A 25,183-nucleotide genomic window follows, 5' to 3' on the forward strand; every position below is an offset into this window, starting at 1 on the left:
GAGGTCCGTTCAAAAATCTGATGAAAGGGGAGATATTTAAAAGGTTCTGAGGGGCAACGTTTTCACACAAGAGGGTGGTGGGTATGTGGAACAAGCTGTCAGAGGAAGTGTTAGAGATGGGTACAATTACAATGGTTAAAAGATATTTGGACAGGCACACGGATAGGGAAGGTTTAGAGGGATAAGGGCCAAACACAAGGAAGTTGGACTAGTTTATGTAGACAACTTGGTAGGCATGAACGAGTTGGGCTGAAGGGCCTGCTTCCATGCTGTACAACTCTACTACTCATGACTAACCCCATTCACACTCCCATTCCAACACGTGTTTCAAAGGAGGAAAGAGAGGCTGGAGGGAATTGCAAAACTCGAGGCCCATGACATCCAACCGCAGTGAAACAATTAGTTTTGATCAGGAGCCCAGTAATGAAGCAATGTAACAATCTCTGAGGATTTCAGAGGCTTCACCTGCTAGGGAGTCTCACTGGACTATCCCCACGGTTACAGCCAGTAAAGAGTTAAGCAGACAGGCCATTAATTGATCTGCCTGGTTCTGTTTAAGCAAACGCTAAGTTTCTGCATCAGGGAATCTGATACGTGCATATTAATCTACCAGAATTTATGAAGGTTTAGCATTTTCTCCAAACAGGCTTGACCACGTCAGAATCGGATAACTTCCCTCGGAGAAAGTCTTGGGACCTCTGCACGCTGTGAACCAAGTGGAATTGCTTCATTCACCAAGTAGGCTCCGCTTGAAGGAAGAACCTTGAAGTCCTGATCAGTGCTCAGCTGAACATTAATCTTGTTTGTTTTTTCTGAGTTGTTCCGACCGCCTTTTTCCTCTGTGACCCTCTTAGATGTCTGATCTGATGAAATGAGACCACAAGCAGTGGTCTGACAGCTTGTGGTAAGATAGGCAGGGAAACAGCCTGTCACCTGATATGGGTTAATGCATAAAGAGGCATCAACTGAGCCTCTCTTATTTTGGTTGACATGGCACTGTTGATTAACATCACTTCACATTTATAAAAAATTTAAAACTTAGGAATAATTGTGTTCATATTTTCACCGAGAGCGAGCAGAGGTGAAGGGACTGCATGCTGTGGTAGCAGGCGTCCGGTTGGCGTTGGGACCTGGTTGGGTGCTGGTGTCAGTGAAAGGCTTTCAATGGGATTTGAGAATAACCTGGGCAAGCCAGTGACGTAGACGGTGTAGACGGTGCACACTGTAGCCACTGTGCGCTGGTGGTGGAGGGATGAATATTCAAGGTGACAATCACATGGGTTGATTTATCCTGGATGACGTTGAGCTTCTTGAGTGTTGTCGGATCTGCCCTCATCCATCACAGTCATAGTCATACAGCACAGAACATAGCACATAGAACGCAGAACATTACAGCATAGTACAGGCCCTTCGGCCCACAATGTTGTGCCGACATTTTATCCTGCTCTAAGATCTATCTAACCCTTTCCTCCCACATATCCCTCCATTTCTCTATCATTTATGTGTCTATCTAAAAGTCTCCTAATTGTCCCTAATGTATCTGTCCCCACAACCTCTGCCGGCAGTGCCTTCCATGCACCCGCCACTCTCTGTGTAAAAAACTTACCCCTGACATCCCCCTTATACCATCCTTCAATTATGTCCCCTCGTGTTAGCGATCGTCGCGCCGGGGAAAGTCTCTTACTGTTCACTCAATCTATGCCTCTTGTTCACCTCTATCAAGTCATCTCTCATCCTCCTTCTCTCCAAAGAGAAAAGCCCGAGCTCACTCAACCTATCCTCATAAGACATGCTCTCCAATCCAGGCAGCATCCTGGTAAATCTCCTCTGCATCATCTCTAAAGCTTCCACATCCTTCCTATAATGAGGCGACCAGAACTGAACACAATACACAACACAGAAACAGGCCCTTCAGCCTAACTCATCCATGCTGTCCCAAGGTGGTCTCATTTGCCCACATATGTCCTGTATCCCTCTAAACCTTTCCTGTCCATGTACTTATCCAAATGTCTTTTAAATGTTGACATTGTACCTGCCTGCACCAGTTCCTCTGCTGGCTCGATCCACGTGCACACCATCTTCTGGGTGAAAAAATTGCCCCTCAGGTCCTTTTTAAATCCTTCCCCTCTCATCTTAAACATATGTCCTCTGGATTTTAGTTCCCTTCCCCTGGGAAAAAGACTATGTGCATTCACCCTTCATGATTTTATACACCTCTATAAGGTCACCCCTCAGTCTCCTACACTCCAAGGAATAAAGTCCCAGCCTGCCCAACCTCTCCCTATAACTCAGACCCTCGAGTCCTGGCAACATTCTTGTAAATCTTCCTTGCACTCTTTCCAGCTTAATGACACCTTTCCTTTCAGAGGGTGACCAAAACTGTACACAATACTCCAGGTGTGGCCTCACTAACTCCTGTACAACTGCAACATAACATCTCAACTCCCGTACTCAGTGCCCTGACTGATGAAGGCCAGCATGCCAAACGCCTTCTTCAGCGCCCTGGCTACCTGTGGCGCTTTTGCCTTGTGGATGCTAGAAAGGCTCTGAGGTGCTGGGAGGTTACCACAGGTTACCAGGCCTCTGACCTGCCAGGTTAGTGCATTAGTTTGCAAGTCTTCTCTCCATTTCATGAAGAAGCCCACAGTTCACATCCCCAGAACATCCAACATATCTCACAGCCAGTATCATAAGGGAATTGTTATCCTATTTAAAGCAGCAAACGAAAATTTTCTTATAATTTTAGCATCAAGCATCACCTGGTACAATCCGACTGAATCCCAGTGAGGTTCTCTGAAGTGAGCATGAAGTTCTTTCTCCTGCCTCCCATCCCTACAAAGTTTCCTTCTCCCGGAGGCCTCCCAGTAAGTGGGTTCCTGACGGACAGCTGACCCCCCCCTCCCCTCCCCCCCCCCCGTGTTTGACTGACGGATAATGAAGGGGATACTCGACACCCGTGCAATCAGCAGGTGAGCCCTGGGACAGGAGACAAGGTTGGTGCCCCAGGGTAAGGAGGAGCTTGGACTGAGAGTTCGGCAGGTAACGTGACACCTTCCCCACTCAAACCGCGCCACCCCAAAGACAAAACAGTTTATTCCTCTGGTAATTGACCCGCGGAGCTGAATTTATTTTCACTGGCCGAACGGAGAATTGTGGGGAGTCAGGACCCAGGTGCAAGCCTCTCCTGGAGATGGAGCTTTGAGCCGATTGATTTGCTTGGGTTTGGACACAGAACTGGGGCAGGTTGTAAATTAACCCAGCCTCAGGCAAGAGGAGGAAGACGAGAAGACATTTTATTTTTCACTGATTAGTGGAGGCATGGAACAAATTAACAAGAAAGGGAGCAAACATTCAGCTGGTTAACTTCAGCAGAAGAGGTGGCTGCACAGTTGTCCGGGAGTGGGACACCAGAGCAAGCCCCTGACCCTCTCCCCGAATTCAATACTTCATGGCGCTGGTTCCTGGCAGGTCGGAGATGTGTCTGGGCAAAGTTAGCAAAGGAAGGGAGGTGCCTCAAGTGTCCAATGCGTATAAAATCATGAGGGCACAGATAGGGTGAATGCACTCAGTCTTTTTTCCCAGGGTTGGGGAATCAAGAACTAAAGGGCCCAGATTTAAGGTGAGAGGGGCAACTTTTTTACACAGAGGGTGGTCCGTATGTGGAACGAGCTGCCAGGGGAAGTGGTTGAGGCAGGTACATTGACAACTTTTAAAAGACACTCGGACAGGTACATGGATAGGAAAGGTTTAGAAGGTTATGGGCCAAATGCTGGCAATGGGATTAGCTAGGATGGGGCATCTTGGTCGGCAAGGACCAGTTGGGCCGAAGGGCCTGTTTCCGTGCTGTATGACTCTATGGCTCTGTGACAGCACTCTGTCCTGGGAGGGCAATGCTGGTTGGCAGTGAAGAGGGAGAGTCATGGAGTCAGAGTCACTGAGACATACAGCACTGAAACAGGCCCTTCAGCCCACCATGTCTGCGCTGACCATCAAGTAGCAATCTATACTGATCCCATTTACCAGCACGTGGTCCATACCATTCTATACTTTAGCAATTCAGGTGCTCGACTAGATGCCTTCACTGTCATGAGAGTCAATGTCAGTGTCTCCAACTCTCTAGTTGAAAACATTCCTCCTCCAAATGCCTCTGAACCTCTTATCCCAAACCCATGTCTTCTGCCTTCAGACATCCCTGTCACAGGGAAATATTTTCCTCTTATTGACCTTATCTATGCCTCACCTTATTTTGTATACCTCTAGGGCAGCACGGTAGTGTAGCGGTTAGCATAACACTATTACAGCGCCAGCGACCCGGGTTCAATTCCGGCCGCTGTCTGTAAGGAGTTTGTACGTTCTCCCCGTGTCTGCGTGGGTTTCCTCCGGGTGCTCCGGTTTCCTCCCACATTCCAAAGACATACGGGTTAGGAAGTTGTGGGCATGCTATGTTGGCGCCGGAAGCGTGGCGACACTTGTGGGCTGCCCCTAGAACACTCTACGCAAAAGATGCATTTCACTGTGTGTTTCGATGTACATAAAGAAATCTTATTTTATCAGGTCACGCCCTCTTCTCGCTGCTACCGTCGGGCAGGAGGTAGAGAAGCCTGAAGTCCCGCACCACCAGGTTCAGGAACAGCTATTTTCCTACAACCATCAGGTTCTTGAACCGACCTGCGCAACCCTAACCCTACCTCAGCAATGGAACACTACGGACCACCTCTTGCACTATCATGGACTTGTCTCTGATGGTGCTTGTTTTTGCACTAACGTCTTGTTTTGCAGTCTTTTTTTACTGTCTGGTATAATTTGTGTACAATTTGTTGTCTGTACCTACGTGCCTGTGATGCTGCTGCAAGCAAGTTTTTCATTGTACTCGTACCTCACCATACGTTTGCACATGACAAGAAACTCAACTCAACTCGACTTGAATTTGAGGTTCCCCTCAGCCTCCTCTGCTCCCAGGAAAACACACCCAGCCTGTCCAGTCTCTCTTTATAGCTGTAACACTCCATCCCAGGCAACATCTGGGTGAATCTCCTCTGCACCCTCTCCAGTGCAATCACATCCTTCCTATGTGGTGGCGATTTTACTCCAACTGTGGCTAACCAGCATTTTATAAATGAATTGGGGAAGGAATTGGCGATGCAGGGTTTTGACTCAAAACATCGACAATTCCCCTCTGCCCATAGATACTGCTCGACCTGCTAAGTTCCTCCAGCAGTTTGTATGTTTTATAAAGTCATACCATAATGGAGGTGCCAACTTCTTTTTGAGATTTTAAACTCCGGGCCCCAGCTGGCGGAAATGTGACAGATCCCATGGTGATGTTTTGACAAAAAGCAGGGAAGATCTGGCAAAGATTAATCTCTCAGCCAATATCATTAAAGCAGATTATCTGGCCTTCATTGTTATCTTGTTGTTTGCGGGAGCTTGCTGCGTACAAATTGGCCGTAAGGTTTCCTGCATTCCATCGGCGTTACACTTCCTTTGCTGCAAAGAGCTTTGGGACGTTGTGAGATCTCGCAGTGCTCTGTGCAATTTCTGGTTCCCTCTGTTCAACACTGCTGCCTCTGTTGTAAACTGGAACATCTTGCAGGTGGTGTGTGTTCGACATGGAGACTCAGGGATCTGTTCTGCATAGTTTAGCAACACAACTGTGCACCAATGTTTTGTGTCAGGAAATCCTCACATCATTGTTTTGACAAGACAATGATTCTCGGCTTTTTGACAGTGCGAGCAGGAGATGCCAACAACATCTGTCTCCAGCCTGGAGACTGTTGCTGCTCGATCTGTTCACCGAGGTGCTGGCTTCCTTAGAAAAGGTTGGCGTGAATGCTGATGGATGTTCCTTCCAAAACTGCAGATGAGGTCACCTTGTGAGTCCAAACAGAAAGCACCTTCTTGAAAATACTCTCTCACACGCTCCCTCACATCCACATACACTAAATGACACACATAGGCACTCACATACATACTCCCCCCCCCCCCCCACACACACACACACACACACACACACACACACACACACACACACACTCACGCAGCACGCACAGAAACAGATATTGACACGCACACACGGGAACTAACACTGACACGAGTGTACATACACACATTGACAACACAGACACACACATTGACATGCACACACACTGACAACACACACACTGACAGCACACACACTGACAACATAGACACCTTGACACACAGGCACACACATACACACACACACACACACACAGACAACGCACACTGACAGCACACACACATACACTGACAACGCACATACTGACAGCACACACACACACACAGCAGATACACACATACATTGACATACACTTATGCACTAACACACTGACACACACACACATTGACACTCATGTACCAACACACACTGACACATATTGACACTCATGCATTAACACACACTGACACACACACATTGACACACATACACTCACATGCAAACACCACATTTTTAAGAACAAAATGTTCAGGATCTAGGTATCGCTGGCAAGGCCAGCATTTCTTGCATATCCCTAATTGCCCTCCAGAAGGTGGTGCCTTCTTGAACTGCTGCAGTCCTTCAGATGAAGGTGCTCCCACAGTATCAGTAGAGAGTGAGTCCAAGATTTAGATGCAATAAGGGAACAGCGATATATGTCCGTGTCAGGATGGTTTGTGACTTGGAGGGGAACCTGCTCTTGAAGGGGAAGGTGCTCTCCTTGTCCTTGGTGGTGGCAGAAGTCGGTGGGTCTGGGAGACGCTGTCTGAGCAGCCTGGGTAAATAACTGCAGTGTATTTAGTAGAGGGTGCACACTGCAGTCACTGTGCACCAGTGGTGTGGGTGAATGTTCGGGGTCATAGGTGGGTGGGCTGGGTGGTGTCAAGCTTCTTGAGAGTTGCTGGAGGTGCACTCATCCAGGGAATTGGAGAGGGTTGCGTTATGTCCTGACCTGTACCTTGTAGATGATGGACAGACTTTGGGGTGATAGGAGGTGAGTCACATTGCAGTATACCTGCTCTTGTAGCTGGAGATGGGCTGTAAATGCTGACTTACCAGGGATAACCACATCCTGAAGATATGAATAAAGCAGAGACATCTAAAACCATAGGTTAAAAGTAAGGAGTAAGAGGTTTAAACTGGATCTAAGAAAGAGATGAAAGAGAGAAGAAGGTAAAATGGAGGAACTCAGCAGACCAGGCAGCATCCGTGGAGAAAAGCAGGCGGTCAATGTTTCGGGTCAGGACCCTTCTTCAGGACTGAAGATAGGAAAAGGGGAAGCCCAATATATAGCGGGGGAAAGCAGAGCAGTGATAGGTGGACAGAAGAGGGAAGGCGGAGTGGGCACAAGGTGGTGATAGGTAGATGCAGGTAAGAGACAGTGATAGGCAGGTGCGGGGGAGGAGGGGAGAGCAGACCCACCGGGAGATGGGTCAAAGGTAAGAAGAGAAAGGAAAAACAAAACAGGGCTAGGAAAGGGAAGAAGAGAAGCATGGTGGGGGGTGGGGGGTGGGGGGGGAAGTGGGAGGGGGGATTACCTACAGTAGGAGAATTCAATATTCATGCCGTTCGGCTGCAAGGTTCCAAGGTGGAAAATGAGGTTCTATTCCTCCTGTTTGTGCCGAAACGTTGACCGCCTGCTTTTCTCCACGGATGCTGCTTGGCCTGCTGAGTTCCTCCAGCATCATGGTGTTTTGCATCTATATTCCAGCGTCTGCAGTCCTTTGTTTCTCACCCAGAAGGTAGTTGGAATCTGGATCACACTGCCTGAGGGGGTAGTGGAGACAGAGACTCTCCCAACACTTAAGAAGTTCTGGACAAGCACTTGAATTGCCAATGAGTAAATGGGATTAGTATAGATATCTACGATGGTCGGCATGGACAAGATGGGCCAAAGGACCTGTTTCTGTGCTGTATGACGCTAAGATCCTACCCAACTTTGCTGGGGCACATTGATGGTGGAGTTCTAACAAGGTGCACTGAGAAATATAAAGATAATGCAGTACTCAAAAGCGTTAAAGTTTAGACTTTAATAAAAAAAAATGATTTGCATAATTTAATAGAACTTCAGCATCCTTAAGGCAAAATAGAGTCACCAGAAAAGTATTACATCACTGGCAAACATGCTATATGGTATACTGCTAAAAATATACCTGGGATAAGGTAAGTATATGAGTTATAATCTTGAGAGGCTTCATCTTTCAAAGAGATATGAACATCTTAGTTAATACTTTTATAAGCAAGATATCAAATATATTAAGTGTTGTTAATATTTTCTGATTCTGGTACTGCTAATTATATAGTAGGACATTTTAACAACATAGTTGTAAGGTACTGCCGCGCAATGTTATAATGTAAAGGGATTTGGAGCAGTCAAGGTGAACTTGGTGGCTGGAATCCTCCAGAACCTGGGAAACGATGGAATACTGGAATATAAACTGAGGGGATAAGTATGGATTGATGAGGATTGGGATGAGATGAATTCAATGATCTCATCCCTTTCTCCAAGTGTATCGTCAGTTATATGCATCTCTTCTTCAGCCATTTCCTTAGCAACGCAGCTATTGGATGACCTGATTGGTCCCTTTAATGTCCCATGTTGATCCACTGACAGTTTGGAAGTGTCCATAAGATCAAGGGGTATAGCTTAAATGCTTCTTAGGTTAAGGTTCAGACACAGTGGCACTGCAGGTAGAGCAGCTGCCTCAGAGCTCCCAATGGCCCAGGTTCAATCCTGACCTTGGCTACTCTCTGTGTGGAGTTTGCACGTCCTCCCTGTGCCCGTGTGGGTTTCCTCCCGGTGCTCCGGTTTCCTCCCACATCCCAGAGATGGTAAGTTAATTAGCTACTGTAAATTGTACAGGCTGATGAGAATCAGGGTATGGTAGAACATAGAACATTACAGCACAGTACAGGCCCTTCGGCCCACTATGTTGTGCCGACATTTTATCCTGCTCTAAGATCTATCTAACCCTTCCCTCCCACATAGCCCTCCATTTCTCTATCATTCATGTGTCTGTCTATAAATGTCCCTAATGTATCTGCCCCCACATAGTGGGTATGAGAGAGAGCAGGGGAATAAGTGGAGCAATGGGATTGATGGGATGAGCCAGCATAGACTCAATGGGCTGAACAGGCTCCTCCTATGTCATGAGGAAATGTGAGAATGAGCGGTGAGGGGTGGGAAATCATGAATAGCCACAAACATTGGAAAGAAGGAAGAGGTGACCTCTGTCCCACAACGGGGACGGTCCCAGCCCCATCACATCAGGAGGCTAAAGAAATTTGGCATGTCCCCTTTGACACTCACCAATTTTTACCGATGCACCATGGAAAGCATCCTATCCGGATGCATCACGGCTTGGTATGGCAGCTGCTCTGCCCAGTACTGCAAGAAACTGCAGAGAGTTGTGGACATAGTCCAGTGCGTCACGGAAACCAGCCTCGCCTCCATGGACTCTGTCTATACCTCTCGCTGCCTTGGAGAACAAAGACCCCACCCAAGTGGGTCATTCTCTCTTCTCTCGTCTCCCATCAGGCAGAAGATACAGGAGCCTGAGGGCACATACCACCAGGCTCAAGGACAGCTTCTATCCCACGGTGATAAGACTATTGAATGGTTGATGAGATGGACTCTTGACCTCACAATCTACCTTGTTATGACCTTGCACCTTATTGTCTGCCTGCAATGCACTTCCCTATAGCTGTGACACTTTACTCTGTATTCTGTTATTGTTTTTACTCTGTACTACCTCAATGCACTGTGTAATGAATTGATCTGTACGAACAGTATGCAAGACAAGTTTTTCATTGTACCTTGGTACAAGTGACAATAATAAACCAAGACGAATATCAATATCACATTTCTATCCCACTAAGTGCTTCCGCTGATGTTGGCTTTTGTCCATAACACCAATGCCATGGTAACAGAGGGGTGAGGCTGCTGGAGTAGTATCTAGGAACTTTGTTTTGAACGTTGGTGAATGGACATGAGTTCAAAACCCACTGTGGAAGCTGGAATTTCAATTTCATGTAAGTAAACATAATCTGAAATGAAAGGTTGGAGACAGAAATTCCCCTGAAACTACAGGACTGTCACAAAAGCCCACCTGGTTCACTAACTAGCTACTATATGAGTCTGGAAATGAAAATTAAAGCCCGCAGATACTGAAAATCTGAAATCAGAAAATGCTGGAAACACTCAGCAGGTCAGGCAGCATCTGTGGTGACTGAGAGACAGATAAATCATTTCAGGTGCATTACTCTTTGTCAGAACATTTCCAGTGAATGGTCCATGTCTTGAAATGTTAACTCCGTTTCTCGTTCCACAGATGCTGAATGTATGCAGCTTTTTCTGTTTTTAACTGTGGGTCTGGAGTCACATATAGACCAGACCAGGGTGAAGATGATAGTTGTATAAGATGTTGGTGAGGCCGCATTTGGAAAATTGAGTTCAGTTTTGGTCGCTCCGTTATAGGAAAGATGCCGTTAAGCTGGAAAGAGTGCAGAGGAGATTTATGAGGATGTTGCTGGGACTCGAGGGACTGTGTTATGGAGAGAGGTTGAGCAGGTTGGGATTTTCTCATTAAAGCATAGGAGAATGAGGGGTGATCTTATAGAGGTGTATAAAATGATGAGGGGCATAGATAGGGTGAATGCACTCAGTCTTTTTCCCCAGGGTTGGGGAATCAAGAACTAGAGGGCACAGGTTTAAGGTGAGAGGGAAAAGATTTAATAGGAACCTGAGGGGCAACTTTTTCACCCAGAGGGTGGTCAGTGTATGGAATAAGCTGCCAGAGGGAGTGGTTGAGGCAGGTACATTAACAACATTTAGAAGGTACTTGGACAGGTACATGGATAGGAAAGGTTTAGAGGGATATGGGCCAAACATGGGCAAATGGGACTAGCTTAGATGGGCATCTTGGTTATCATGGACTAGTTGGGCCGAAGGGCCTGTTTCTGTGATGTATATCTCTATGACTCTATCTTCCTCCCTGAAAGATACCAAGGAATCAGATGGGGTTTGGTCACCATTACTGATACCAGCCTTTCTAAAACAAACACAGGTTTATAATAACTTGATACCAAACTTTGAGTGCCAGAATGGGATTTGACCACCTGTCTCCTCATCAATAAACCAGTAGTTTAAACTGCAGTATCCTTGAGAGCTCATCAGTGTGAGATTATGGTAATTATTACTCCAAACTGCAGAAGCACAACTTTGATTGAAGTGCTTATTTTTCTCTCCAGAATTTGAGCTGATTGGATAACCCACATCCTGCTGCTGCAATCCATTGAGTGGGATATTTCCCTTATTTCTGCATTGGCAGGATGGATCCGGGTCAGAATCCCATTCATGGTCCTACACCAGGTGCAGAAAATCTAGAGGGAGGCAATACCAGAGCCAGCAGCAAGGAATTGGGAGCCAAAACAGGAAATACTGGAAAAATTCAGCAGGTCAGGCAGCATCTGTGGAAGGAGTCAACATCTCGGATCTGGACGCCTTACTCAGAACTGATGTATTGAAACCACAGGAATACTCCAGTAATCCGGCACCCTCAGGACTTAAGTGGTGGCGGACCGGCAGATTTTCTGGACTTTTGGATGTCATTCCTATCAGTCTTATTTTGGCTTTTTTTTTCACAATTCATTACAGTAGTTTAATGAATTTTTCAGTGAACCTGGTGAGTTTAAAGGGGGCAGGAAAATGAGCCCTGGTGAGTTCAATGGGAGTGGGAAATAGAACCTGGTGAATTTCAGCTTGTATCGGTTTGACGCAGCAAGCTGGAATATACAAGTGCTTTGGACCTTGGCTCTGGCTGGAAACCTACCCATGTTCCCAACCCTGACTCTGGCTGCCCTTCTCTCTTCCACTCTGGACCCCGGCTCACACTCTGGACCTCTGGACTCAAGCTGAGCCAGTCGGATGCCCTCACCTATCACCAACCTGCCTCTGTCTCCCAACTCCACCCTCCCACTCCCCCACCTGGCCCCATCTGCCCATCATCCTTCACCCCCACGTCCCCTCAGTCCACCTATCACCTACTGGCCCCTGTCTCACCTTCCCCCCTCTCCTCTTTATATCTCCCCTCTGCACTCTCAGTCCTGATGCAGGGTTTCGACCCGAAACATCGACAATTCCTTCCCCCCCCCCCCCCCCCCCCCACCGGCTGCCGCTCGACCCACTGGGTCCCTCCAGCAGATTGTGAGTTGCTCCAGATTCCAGCATCTGCAGTCTCTTGTGTCTCCGGGATTTCTGAACGGTTGGATATCAGATTCCTGAAAATGGAGAGCTTTTACATCAGGATAATGGACCAAACTGCCTCCTCTTGTACTGGGTTATCCGATGAGACGTTCAAGGTGAAAATAACCTATTGGAAGGAGACACAAGAGCTGCTGGAATCTGGAGCAACAAAACAATCTGCTGGAAGAACTCAGGGGGTCAGGCAGTATCTGCGGAGGCAGAGGGATGGTCGACGTTTCAGGTCGAGACCTTGCACCTGGACTAACTACTGGGTGACTGGACGATGTGGCTGTGTTTAAGGTGGTGATTTCGATTCTGTGTCACAACCTGCCTCCATTGCAAAATGGAGTTTGCCAAAGAGGGCAGGGCATCTTCCCAAGAGGTGGCAAAACCTCTGGCCCTGGGGGTAGGTGATCACCAGTGACATCCCTGTCTGGGTCAGTCATCTTCTATGCCTAATGTTCCAGCAGTGGTCATTGGGCAGGAGGGTTCTCCTCCCTCTCCTGAACACAGGAGTGGGTGTTGCAGCCTTCGAGTTGAGCAGTGTTGGTTTCCCCTGTGAAATGACTCAGCACGACTCTCTCGAACCAACAATGACCACAATGAATAAATAGAAAATAACTTAGCACAGACCATCCTGGCCCAGTTCTCCTGGTCCTGGTACATCAGCTTCACACAGAGACTATACCTGGACCAATGAAATCATCAGAAAGGCTAGTGGAAGCCAGTGTCCAGCAGATTTATTCCACTCACACAGACTAACTATCTGCATGCTCAGATGAGGTTCTATGTAAATGTAGGTTTGAGTAACTGTCACGATAACTAACTGTTCCTTCACACTGAAGGTGCCTCAGGCTCATTTGGTTGGTAACCTGTGGTCTGAGGCACTGTCCAAATGCTCTGATGGTGAAGACTCTTCCTTTGATGTTCCTCTCTCGCAGCGTCACTGGGGAATGTTAGTGCTTTGGAAGGCGTGAGCTGATCTCAACCTGCAGAACCAACTCTGCACAACGGGGACAAGTGTGGGGAAAGACAGTGTTACCAGTCTTGAGGGACTGTCCAGGTCCTGGGTCCAGATGAGCTTCGAGCAGGGATGGAAACAGTCAGTTGTTGATTTTTATCTGTTGTTGGTTTTAACATCGCTACAGTCGCGGAGGCAGGTTCTCGGCCCCTGGGCCGCACGGCTACCGAAACTTGCAGGAGGGGGCGTTTGCGTTCTTTATCACGTAGAATCCAATGGAGAGAGGTGGGATCACCACAATTCTCCCAGCTCGAAGAGTTCTTGGTTTTAGTTCGGGAAAGGTTTCATCGTCTACCATCAACAACAGCCGACCATTTAGCTGCACTGATCTGGAATAAACAAGACCACCGTCAGGGACACACACCGCTTGCCCGGCATTTAGAAGATCCTTAAATGTTAAACAGATTTTGAATAATGCAAGCTTTCCCTGTGGTAAATTGCTGCAATAATTTTAACTGAAAGAAAATCTTGCATTTTGTATTTCAGGGCTTCAGAATGTCTCGAAATCTCTTCAGCCAGTGAAGTACATTTGAAGCAACACAAGAGACTGCACATGCTGGAATCTGGAGCAACAGATAATCTGCTGGAGGAACTCAGCGGGTCGAGCAGCATCTGTGGGGGGAGAGGAATTGTCAACGTTTTGGGATCAAGATTCTGCATCAGGATGGATAGAGTGGAGAGGGAAGATAGCCAGTGTAAAGAGAAGGGGAGTGGTGATACAGAGGCCTGCCCATATCACCCCTTCCCATCTCCTCTTTCTACTGGCTATCTTCCCTGTCCACTCTCAGTCCTGATGCAGGGTCTTGACCTGAAATGTTGACTATCCCTTTGCCTCCACAGGTGCTGCTCATGAGTCATAGCTAACCCTTCCAGAGCTCTTGGATTACACAACGCAGGTGCTGATGGGCCGAAGAGATGGAGCAAGTTGGCACGGAGAAGATTAGAGTGAGGACAATGGACTAACTTAAGGCAGTCAGATCCAAGGGCTGGACAGACAGGAGACCACAGATGCTGGAATCTGGAGCAACGGACAGTCTGCTGGAGGAACTCAGTGGGTCAAGCAGCTGCTAATCCACTGACGCAGGGTTTTGATCCAAAATGTCGACAATTCCTTTCCTCCCATAGATGCTGCTCGACCCACTGAGTTCCTCCAGGAGATTGTTTGTTGCTCTAGAGCTGGACATCCTTGAAGGATGAGGAGAACTTCCTTGGGGTAAATCAATCCTCTGGTCAGAAATGGAAGAGAAGTGAAGTGCATCTTTTGCGTAGAGTGTTCTGGGGGCAGTCCGCAAGTGTCGCCATGTTTCCGGCGCCCACATAGCACGCCCACAACTTCCTAACCCTTTGGGATGTGGGAGGAAACCGGAGCACCTGGAGGAAACCCACGCAGACACAGGGAGAACATACAAACTCCTTACAGGCAGTGGCTGGAATTGAACCTGGGTCGTTGGCTCTGTAAAGCGTTACGCTACCATTCCTGCCACCAGTTGGACACTAGAACACAAAATGGTCACAGCATGGAAGGAGGCCATTTGGTCTGTTTCAGTCAATACTTGTTCCTTGTAAAAGAATTTCGCTCTCTTGTGCTCTCCCCACAGTCAATTCTTTCCATTTTGTCCAGCTCCCTTTTGAAAGCCGCAACTGAATCAATCAAACACTCTTGCACCCAACTTATTAACACAGAAGAGACATAAATAGAAGCTAATCAACAAGCCCATGAACAGAACTCATTAAAGACATCAGCACATACACTTTCCACCAAGAACTTTGTGAAAAGTATGGATAAATTCCATGATCAAGGGAACTGGCAATTTGGGAGCAGTTTATAGGTGGCAGGTAAAGCAACAGGCTCATAGATCTAGTTGATCATGGCTCCTACATAGGAAGGGAGACACAAGTTATTTCCCCTTCAACTCCCCTGACCTTGCTGCTGAGTCCCGCCCTTGCCTGTTGAAAGGGACATTGTGCACCAATTGGCTCCATTGAAAAATAAATAAAATATCCTTCAAAGCACTTAGGGCCACAGTACAGGAAAATGGCTGAGGAAGCAAACCAGTGGCCGCAATAACCAGAAGGGAGACAAAACATTGAAGGGCAATTCCAGGAGAGAAAATAAATATGAGAGAAAGAGAAGACAGACAATTATACAGAGGAAAAGGTAGCCATAACACCTCAGGAGACATCATACGTAGTTTGGTGAGGACCTCATCTACTTATAAAGACTTTCGCAAAGTTGGCTCTACTTGCCTACTGATCGCTGTGCTTTGTTCAGTTGTGTTATGGAAAGATTTGCATTAATGTGGTCACCTTCAGGTCAATTTCAGGATGTCCCAAAGCTCCTTGCAGCCAATGAAATTCATTTGACGTGTTTTCTTTGTTGTAATGTAGGAAACATGGCAGCCAATTCGTACACAGCAAGATCCCGCAGAGAGCAGCAAGATAATGACCTGATAAGCTATTTTAGCAAAATGGAACACCTTACATTCAGCCTGAGTAATCTACAAATCAGTGCCATAAACACTTAATTCCCCAACTTCTGGTAAACTACTCCCCCTATGTCCCTTTCCTCCTGATCCACCTGACCCCCATCACCCTGTCTCTCTCCCCTCCTCTATCCACTCCAACTGCCCGTCACTCACACGCTCCTCCCATTGGTTCCCCTCCTCCATTACTCCCCTCTGCCCTCCCCACCTCCCCTTTATTCCAGGCTCCACCTTCCTCTTCTCGCCAATTCCATCATCTTCAGCCAATTGTCACCTCCCAACTCTCCCCTCCCTCATCTGCCTATCCCTCCTCCTCACCTGGATCCACCATCACCTGCCAGCTCTAGCCCCACCCCTTCCCTCCACTTTTGTATACCAGCTATCTCCCCTCTATCTTTCAGTGCAGGTGAAGGGTCTCAACCTCAAAACATCGACTCTTCATTTCCCTCCACAGATGCTGCCTGACCCGCTGAGTTCCTCCCACATCTTATAAGATAACATAAGATACCTTTACAGTGCAACACACATTGAAATGCGTCTTTTCCATAGTTCTGGGGGCAGCCCGCAAGTGTCGCCACGCTTCCGGCGCCAACATAGCATGCCCACTACTTCCTAACCCGTACGCCTTTGGAATGTGGGAGGAAACCGGAGCACCTGGAGGAAACCCACGCAGACACGGGGAGAACGTACAAACTCCTTACAGACAGCAGTCGGAACTGAACCCGGGTCATTGACACTGTAATTGCGTTACGCTAACCGCTTCACTACCGTGCCTGCCCTACTCAAGCTGTTTTAGTAATGTTGATTGGCGGATACATTTTTTAAGGTTTGTTCACTTATTGCCTATCCCTAAATTCCCCCAAGGCAGGCGGTGGCGAGCCATCTTCATGAACTGGCACAGTGAAAGGAACTCTACAGCCCTGATCAAAAGTTGAACTGGAGTGCCCAAAATCAAAACATTTAAGTTGCAGGAAATCTGTAACAAAACAGAAAATGCAGGAAACACTATGTGGGTCAAGATGGCATCTGTAGAAAGATAATCAGAGTTAATGTTTCAGATGGAAGAACCTTCACTTGAAAATGAGTGTCCTGTGGCAAAGATCTCACCTCCTGACATCCTGAGACCCTGCCACCATCTACAAGGCATGTCAGGCATGTGATGGAATCCTCCTCCCCAGTTGCTGGATAAGTCCAACAACTTGCAAAAAGCTTGATACCACCCAGAACAAAGCAGCTTGCTTGATTGGCACCCCTTCACCGCCAAAGATTCACTCCCTTCACCACCGGCACACAGTGGCCGCAGTGTGCACAGTCTACAAAATGTACTGCAGTTACCCACCTAGGCTGCTCTGACAGCATCTACTAAACCTGTGACCTCTACCACCACTAGGGCAGGCACGGTAGTGTTGCAGTTAGTGTAATGCTTTACAACGCCAGCGACCCGGGTTAAAATCCGGCCACTGTCTGTAAGGAGTTTATACATTCTCCCCGTGTCTGCGTGGGTTTCCTCCGGGTGCTCCGGTTTCCTCCCACATTCCAAAGACGTACGGGTTAGGAAGTTGTGGGCATGCTATGTTGGCACCGGAAGCGCGGTGACACTTGCGGGCTGCCCCCAGAACACTCTACGCAAAAGATGCATTTCACTGTGTGTTTTGATGTACATGTGACTAATAAAGAAATCTTATCTTAAGAAGGACAAAGGCAGTAGGTTCAGGGGAACACCAGAAATTTGGGCACGTGCCCTTGAAGTTGCACACCAACGTAACTTAGCATTATATCACCGTTCCTTCATTGTCACTGGTTCCTAATCCTGGAACTCATTCTCCAACAGCACTGTGGGAGCACCTTCACCAACAGCACTGCAGTGGTTCAATAAGGTGGCTCACTGCCACTTTCACAAGGGCAGCTAGGGATGGGTAATGAATGTCATCCTCGCCAGCAATGCCCAGGGTTTCACACAGAGGGTGGTATGAACATGGAACAAGCTGCCAGAGGAAGTGTTAGAGGCAGGTACAATCGTGAGGTCATAGTCCATCTCATTGTATAAGGGAACCAAGTGACGATAATAAACCAATACCAATTGCAACGTTTAAAAGACATTTGGACAAGTACATGGATAGGAAAGGTTTAGGGTTAAACGCGGGCAAATGGGACTTGCTTAGATGGCCAACTTGGTCGGTACAGATGGATTGGGCCTGTTTCCGTGCTGTATGACTCTATGACTCTGTCCCAAAAAATGAATGAATAAAAAAATGCTCTAAACGGAAAAATCACAGTCAGCAGCTGAAACTGTCAAAGTCAGACAGAAGGACTGAGGATGGAAGATCAGGGGGTTTCCTTTGGGTTTACGTTGGAACAGTGTTGGAGGCCGTAGAGGGTGAGACCAGTGGGAGTGGGATGTTAACCAAGCTCGGAGGTCTCATTGGCTGGCTCAGTGCAGGCGTTCTGGTAAGCAGGAGAAGGGGAAGGAAAATATCCCGCTATTTCAAGCCCAAATGAAAGTACAGGCAGCCCCCACGCGATAGGGTGGGTTGTGTTCCTGGAAAACCGTCTGTATCGCAATTTTCTGTCAGGTGAAGCCACATCATCTGCACATGTGCAGATGTGGCTTCCTGGAGGATGATATAAGGGGGATGTCAGGGGTAAGTTTTTTACACAGAGTGTGGTGGGTGTGTGGAACGCACTGCCAGCAGAGGTTGTGGGGGTGGATACATTAGGGACATTTAAGAGACTCTTATAAAAACACATGAATGATAGAGAAATGGAGGGCTATGTGGGAGGGAAGGGTTAGATAGATCTTAGAGCAGGATAAAATGTCAGTACAACATTGTGGGCCGAAGGGCCTGTACTGTTCTGTAATGTTCTATGTGTCAAAAAATGTGAGTTGAAAAAAAGTGTTTATTTATTTACTTTCTTTCATATAAATTTCTTGAGAGCGAATTTTTATTCTGTATCTCGGATTTGTTGGTGTGATTTGTGAATTCTGTAAGGGCGAATTTCTGTTACCTGAACTGTTGTAACAAGGGAGTCATCTGTTGTCTGACAGACGGGAGCCTATTTTTCCTACTGGGGCCAGATCATCTGATTAAAATGCTTCATGACGATGGCATAAAGCTGGCAAAATCCGATCAGTCAACTGTTAAACTTCAAGAAGCATGTATGCCAAGCATATCCCTCCCTGGGTTAAAGTGCAGTGAGAATAATCCCACTGTTACTCAGACGCAGAAGGGGGACTACAGGAAGCAGATAGAGAGAAACCAGCAGTTCCACAGGGAGGTACAGAACTTCTCAGCAGCCTCTGGCTCAAGCTGAACCTGAAAGATCTAGCAGTGAACTTGAGGGTATGTGCTATAATGAGAGGTTGGACAAACTAGGGTTGTTCTCTCTGGAGCGGCGGAGGCTGAGGGGAGACCTGATAGAAGTTTATAAGATTATGCGAGGCATGGATTATGTAGGCAGCCGGTATCTTTATCCCAGTGTTGAAATGTCTAACACTAATGGGCACACATTTAAAGTGAGAGGGGGTAAATTCAAAGGAGATGTGCAGGACAGGTTTTTCACACAGAGAGTGGTGGGTGCCTGGAATGTGCTGCCAGGGGTGGTGGTGGAGGCAGATATGATAAGAGGCATTTAAGAGGCTCTTAGATGGGCACATGAATGTGCAGAGAATGGAGGGAGATGGACCATGTGCAGGCAGAAGGGATTAGATGCCATTAGCTTAATTAGTTCGGCACAACATTGTGGGCCGAAGGGCCTGTTCCTGTGCTGTACTGTTATGTGTTCTGTGTTCTAATTTGTTTTTGGCACAGAAGAGTATTTAACCCAATGAATCAAAAAAAAACTGCAGATTCTGGAATGGAAACAGAAAATGCAGGAAACACTCAGCGGGTCAGGCAGCATCCGCGGAGAGAGAGGAACAGTTAATATTTCAGGTCCAGCACTTCATCAGAATTGGTACTTGCTGCAAGATTCTTGGTCGACATTCTGTTGCGTTGCACTGGCGCTGAAATTGCGGGAAGCCCAACTGTTGACCTCAGAGGTGGTTTGCCGCAAAGATTCCACAGCTCGTTCTCTGATATCCTGCCTTCAGGAATCAGATCCCAGCATCCAGCAAGCTCTTGGAGCATCCTTTGACATTAAAGATCTCTCATATCAAAGCAGGTAGGAGACAACACATCTTTAACCATGTCTTTAAACACTTTACAGAGTGCTGAAAAACTAGAGGAGTGAATGTCAGGATCTTCAATTTTTAAAAAAAATGCGGTAGTCAGTTATTTTGGAATGATTGCATCACGGCCTGGTACACAATTCCAACGCACAGGAACGCAAGAGGCTGCAGAGAGTAGTAGACGTAGTCCGGTCCATCACGGGCACAGCCCTCCCCACCACTGACAGCATCTACAGGAGGTGCTGCCTCAAGAAGGTGGCATCTATCATTGAGGATCCCCACCATCCGGGCCATGCCCTCTTCTCGCTGCTACCATCGGGCAGGAGGTACAGAAGCCTGAAGCCCCGCACCAGCAGGTTCAGGAAAAGTTACTTTCCTACAACCATCAGGTTCTTGAACCAATCTGCACAACCCTAACCCTACCTCGGCAACGGAACACTACAGACCACCTCTTGCATTGCCGTGGACTTGTCTCTGATTGTATCTCTTTTTTTTGCACTGTCTTGTTTTTGCACAGTCTTTCTTCTCTCTCTTCACTGTCTTGTATAATTTATGTATAATTTATGTTCTGTGTGTTGCCTGTGCCTACGTGCCTGTGATGCTGCTGCAAGCAAGATTTTCATTGTACCTGTACCTCACCACACTTGTGCACATGGCAATAAACTCACCTCGACTTGAATGAGGGAGTTACAACCAACTTGAGTAAATTCATGACCCAGAGAGTTTGCTGAATGATACTTCTGCCTCTGCAGGCCATTTAAAAGTGAGGCCACTAAATAATTCCCATGATTGAATCATAGAACATAGAACATTACAGCACAGTACAGGCCCTTCGGCCCATGGTGTTGTGCCGACATTTTATCCTGCTCTAAGATCTATCTAACCCTTCCCTCCCACATAGCACCCCCCCCTCCATTTCTCTATCAATCATGTGTCTATCTAAGAGTGTCTTAAATGTCCCTAATGTATCTGCCCCCACAACCCCTGCTGGCAGTGCGTTCCACGCACCCACCAGTCTCTGTGTAAAAAACTTACCCCTGACGTCCCCCTTATATCTTCCTCCAATCACCTTAAAATTATGCCCCCTCATGTTAGCCATTTTTGCCCTGGGAAAAAAATCTCTGACTGTCCACTCCATCTATGCCTCTCATTATCTTGTACACCTCTATCAAGTCACCTCTCAAATCAGAGAGGTGACATGATAGAGGTGTACAAGTTCAGAGAGGTCTGAAAAAGATGCAGTCCCTGCGAGAAGACTGAGTTACTGGCAGAACGTTTGGGATTCAGGCAGTAAGTGGGAGTTCTGTGTCGTGTGTCATTGGATGGAATCGGACTGAAACCTTGTTCTGTCCACTCAGTGGGATGGCTGGTGCATAAGGGCATTGCCCCATCACCCCAAAAGAATTCACTCACAGTCACCCTGCCTTCATCAGTCAGGGCACTGAGCATGGAGGTTGGGATGTTATGTTACAGTTGTACAAGAGGCCACATTTGGAGCATTGTGCTCAGTTTTGGTCACCCTGTCACGGGAAAGATGCCATTAAGCTGGAAAGGGTGCAGAGGAGATTTATAAGGATGTTGCTGGGACTCGAGCGACTGAGTTATGGAGAGAGGTTGAACAGGCTGGGACTTTATTCATTGGAGCATTGGAAAATGAGGGGAGATCTTATAGAGGCGTATAAAATCATGAAGGGAATTTTTCCCCAGGTTTGGGGAATCAAAAACTAGAGGACATATGTTAAAGGTGAGAGGGAAGAGATTTAGTAGGAACCTGAGGGGCAACTTTTTCCACAGAGAAGGTGGTCAGTATATGGAACGAGCTGCCAGAGGAAGTGGTTGAGGAGGGTATAATAACAACTTAAAAGGTAATTGGACAGGTACACGGATGGGAAAGGTTTGGAGGGATATGGGTCAAATGCAGGCAAATGGGACTGGCTTAGATGGGCATCTTGGCTGGCATGGACCAGTTGGGCCAAAGGGCCTGTTGACGTGCTGTATGTCTCTATGACACATGCATCTTCCATTCCTAGGAAATGGAGTGGAAGCAAGTCATCCTTGACCTCAGGGAATGCCTGGGAAGAGGGAAGGAACGAAGCCAGGACAGAGTTTATCTGCTGCGGTCTCTGAGCTCAACATCCCATTGCAGATACCTTGGACTTACAGTGCTTCGTACTGAAGATAATTGGAAGCAGCTGTTGGGAAGATAACATTATTCTTTGTAATTTTCCATGAGTAAAAATGCAGTGAATTGTTTTGAAACAACCCTAACACATTTGAAATGAGGTTTGTTTAAGCTTCTGAAGGGAACCATTTGTGCTGATGGTTATTTTTCATGAAAGCTCCTTTGAGCGATTCCAGTGGAAAGCTCAGGCCAGGAGATCTCACCCCTCACAGTCGAGTGAAAGGGAGAGGCCTCTCGTGACTGGAGACACAAGGGTCTCCAGAGGCTGGAACCCCGAACAAAGAAAACAAACTTCTGGGGAAACTCAGCGGGTCAGGCAGCGCCTGTGGAGCAAAACGGGGAGTTGATGTTTCGGGTCGGGACCCTTCATCTGGACCCTTCGTCACCCTCAGAGTCAGGGTCTTGACTGTCCATTTCCCTCCATAGATGCTGCCTGACCCATTGAGTTCATCCAGCACTTTGTTTATTTGCTCCTGTCTCTTGCTTCTGATTGGCTTCTGAACCTCACTGCCAATCAAATCCCTGAGATATAGGCCCAATACAGCCTAAACACAAGGTAGAAATGACTTCAGCCTGTGGGTGGTGTGTGTGTGTGTGTGTGTGTGTGTGTACAACCCTCTACCTCATATATTTCCTTACTCTGTAGAGGCCATTTAGCACATTAGATCTGTCAGCTCTCAGAGCAACCCCATTCCCTTGCCTACCTCCCTGTACTCTCATTCTCTCTCACATGCTTATTAATTAACCCCTGCTTCTCCTTCCACCTGTCTACATTTACAACAGCCAATTAACCTACCAATATACCTTGGGATGTGGGAGGAAACCGGAGCACCAGGAGGAAACCCTTGTGGTGACAGGGAGAATGTGCAAACTCCACACAGACATCGTGGACATCATGGAAACCTCCATGGACTCTGTCTATACCTGGTATTGGTATTGGTTTATCATTGTCACTTGCACCAAGGTACAGTGAAAATCTTGTTTTGCATACCAATTGTACAGATCAATTCATTACACAGTGCAGTTACATTGAGTTAGTACAGAGTGCATTGAGGTAGTACTGGCAAAAACAATAACAGCACAGAGTAAAGTGTCACAGCTACAGAAGAAGTGCAGTGCAGGTAGACAATAAGGTGCAAGGTCACAACAAGGTAGATCGTGAGGTCAGAGTCCATCTCATCGTATAAGGGAACTGTTCGATAGTCTTATCACAGTGGAATAGAAGCTGTCCTTAAGCCTGGTGGTACGTGCCCTCAGGCTCCTGTATCTTCTACCTGATGGAAGAAGAGAAGAGAGAATGACCCAGGTGGGTGGGGTCTTTGATTATGCTGGCTGCTTCACCAAAGCAGCAAGAGGTAAGCAGCCAACATAATCAAAGACCCCACCCATCTGAGACATTTTCTCTTCTCCGCAGCCCCCCCCCCCCCCAATCAGGCAGAAGATACAAAAGCCTGAAAGCACGTACCACTGGGCTCAAGGACAGTGTCTATCCCGCTGTTGTAAGACTATTGAACAGTCCCCCAGTACAATAAAATGGACTCTTGACCTCATAATCTACCTCGTTATGGCTTTTCATCTTATTGTCTGCCTGCACTGCACTTTCTCTGTAACACTATGTTCTGCATTCTGTTATTGCTTTTTCCTTGTACTACCTCAATGTACTGATGTGATGAAATGATCCGTATGGATGGCAGGCAAGACAAAGTTTTTCAGTATGTGCCTGTCATGAGCGATCTGCAGACCCAGTCTCTTCTCCTCTCCCCTTCCAACACTACGTCTGCTCTTCAAGTCCGCAGCCAGGCACTGTCCGATGTGATTCTTTGAATGTTAGAGGACGTGCATTTGTGAGAGGGGGAGAATTTAAGGGAGATGTGCGGGGCAAGTTTATTACACAGAGAGCGGTGGGTGCCTGGAACGCGCTACCGGGGGTGGTGCTGGAAACAGATACGATAGTGGCGTTTAAGAGTCTGTTAGACAGACACATGGATGTGCAGGGAATGGAGCGATATGGATCATGTGCAGGCAGAAGGGATTTAGTTTGGTGCAGACATTGTAGGCCATGTTTTATGCTGGTGGGGTCTGGAGTCACATGTAGGCCAGATCAGGTAAAGATGGCAAATTTTCTTCACTGAAGGACATTAGTGAACCAAATGAGGTTTTATGAGAATCCTATTTCAGTCAAGGTCACCCAGATTCAAAGAACGTATGAGGGAGCATTCAGCCAATCATGTCCAAGCTGATGGAAGAGGCTTTCAGAAGAGGCCTTGCTTGTTCTCTCAGTTGGTTATACAACATCCCGGGGTACTATTTTGAAGAGCAGGAGAGCTTTCCCAGATAACAATGTTCATTCAACAATGAAAGGAAAACAGACGATTTGATTGCTGTCCATGGGAGCTTGCTGTGTGGAGATTGGCTGCCTAAAGAGTCTGTGTAAATGTAACTCGTTTATTGTTCTGTCCGTAAGACCATAAGATATAGGAGCAGAATTATCAATTTGGCCCATCAATCATGGCTGATTTTCTCAACCCCATTCCCTTGCCTTCTCTCCACAACCCTTAGTCCCTCTTTATCAATCAAGAACCTATCAATCTCTGCCTTAAATACACCCAATCACTTGGCCTCCACAGCCCTCCATAGCAACAAATTCCACAGATTCACCACTCCCTGGCTGAAGAAATTCCTCCTCATCTCAGTTTTAAAGGGACACCCTTTTATTCTGAGACTGTGCCCTCGGATCCTCGACTCTCTTACTAATGGAAACATCCCCTCCATGTCTTTCAGTATCCGGTAGGTTTCAATGAGATCCCCCCTCATCCTTCTGAACTCCATCGAGTACAGACCTAGTGACACAAAACGCTCCTCATACATCAAGCCTTTCAGTCCCGGGGATCATTCTTGTGACCCTCCTCTGGACCCTCTCCAGGGCCAGCACATCCTTCCTTAGATACGGGGCCCAAACTTGCTGACATGATAATGTCCTCCATTATAACTGAGAAATGTTGTTGCTTTGTCATTTGGAGACACAGTTTAAACCTTAAATTATTAGAATTAGCCTCCAATTGCCTACCATGGGAAGCACTGAAGAGA

General features: G+C 47.1%; 1 protein-coding gene across 2 annotated transcripts in view; it reads right to left on the reverse strand.

Annotated features, from left to right (window-relative positions):
- Positions 1-8,079: 8,079 nt before the first annotated feature.
- The window catches only part of hpse2 (heparanase 2), a 268,332-nt gene continuing 251,228 nt past the window's right edge, over positions 8,080-25,183 (reverse strand). For both annotated transcript variants that reach the window (XM_052027869.1, XM_052027870.1), the window contains one exon: positions 8,080-13,592. In XM_052027869.1, coding sequence (XP_051883829.1) covers positions 13,427-13,592 — 166 coding nt within the window. In that variant the 3' untranslated portion in view covers positions 8,080-13,426. The remainder of the gene's footprint in view (positions 13,593-25,183) is intronic.

The sequence above is a fragment of the Pristis pectinata genome, chromosome 12 (genome assembly GCF_009764475.1).
Source record: "Pristis pectinata isolate sPriPec2 chromosome 12, sPriPec2.1.pri, whole genome shotgun sequence".
Taxonomy (NCBI): Eukaryota; Metazoa; Chordata; class Chondrichthyes; order Rhinopristiformes; family Pristidae; genus Pristis; species Pristis pectinata.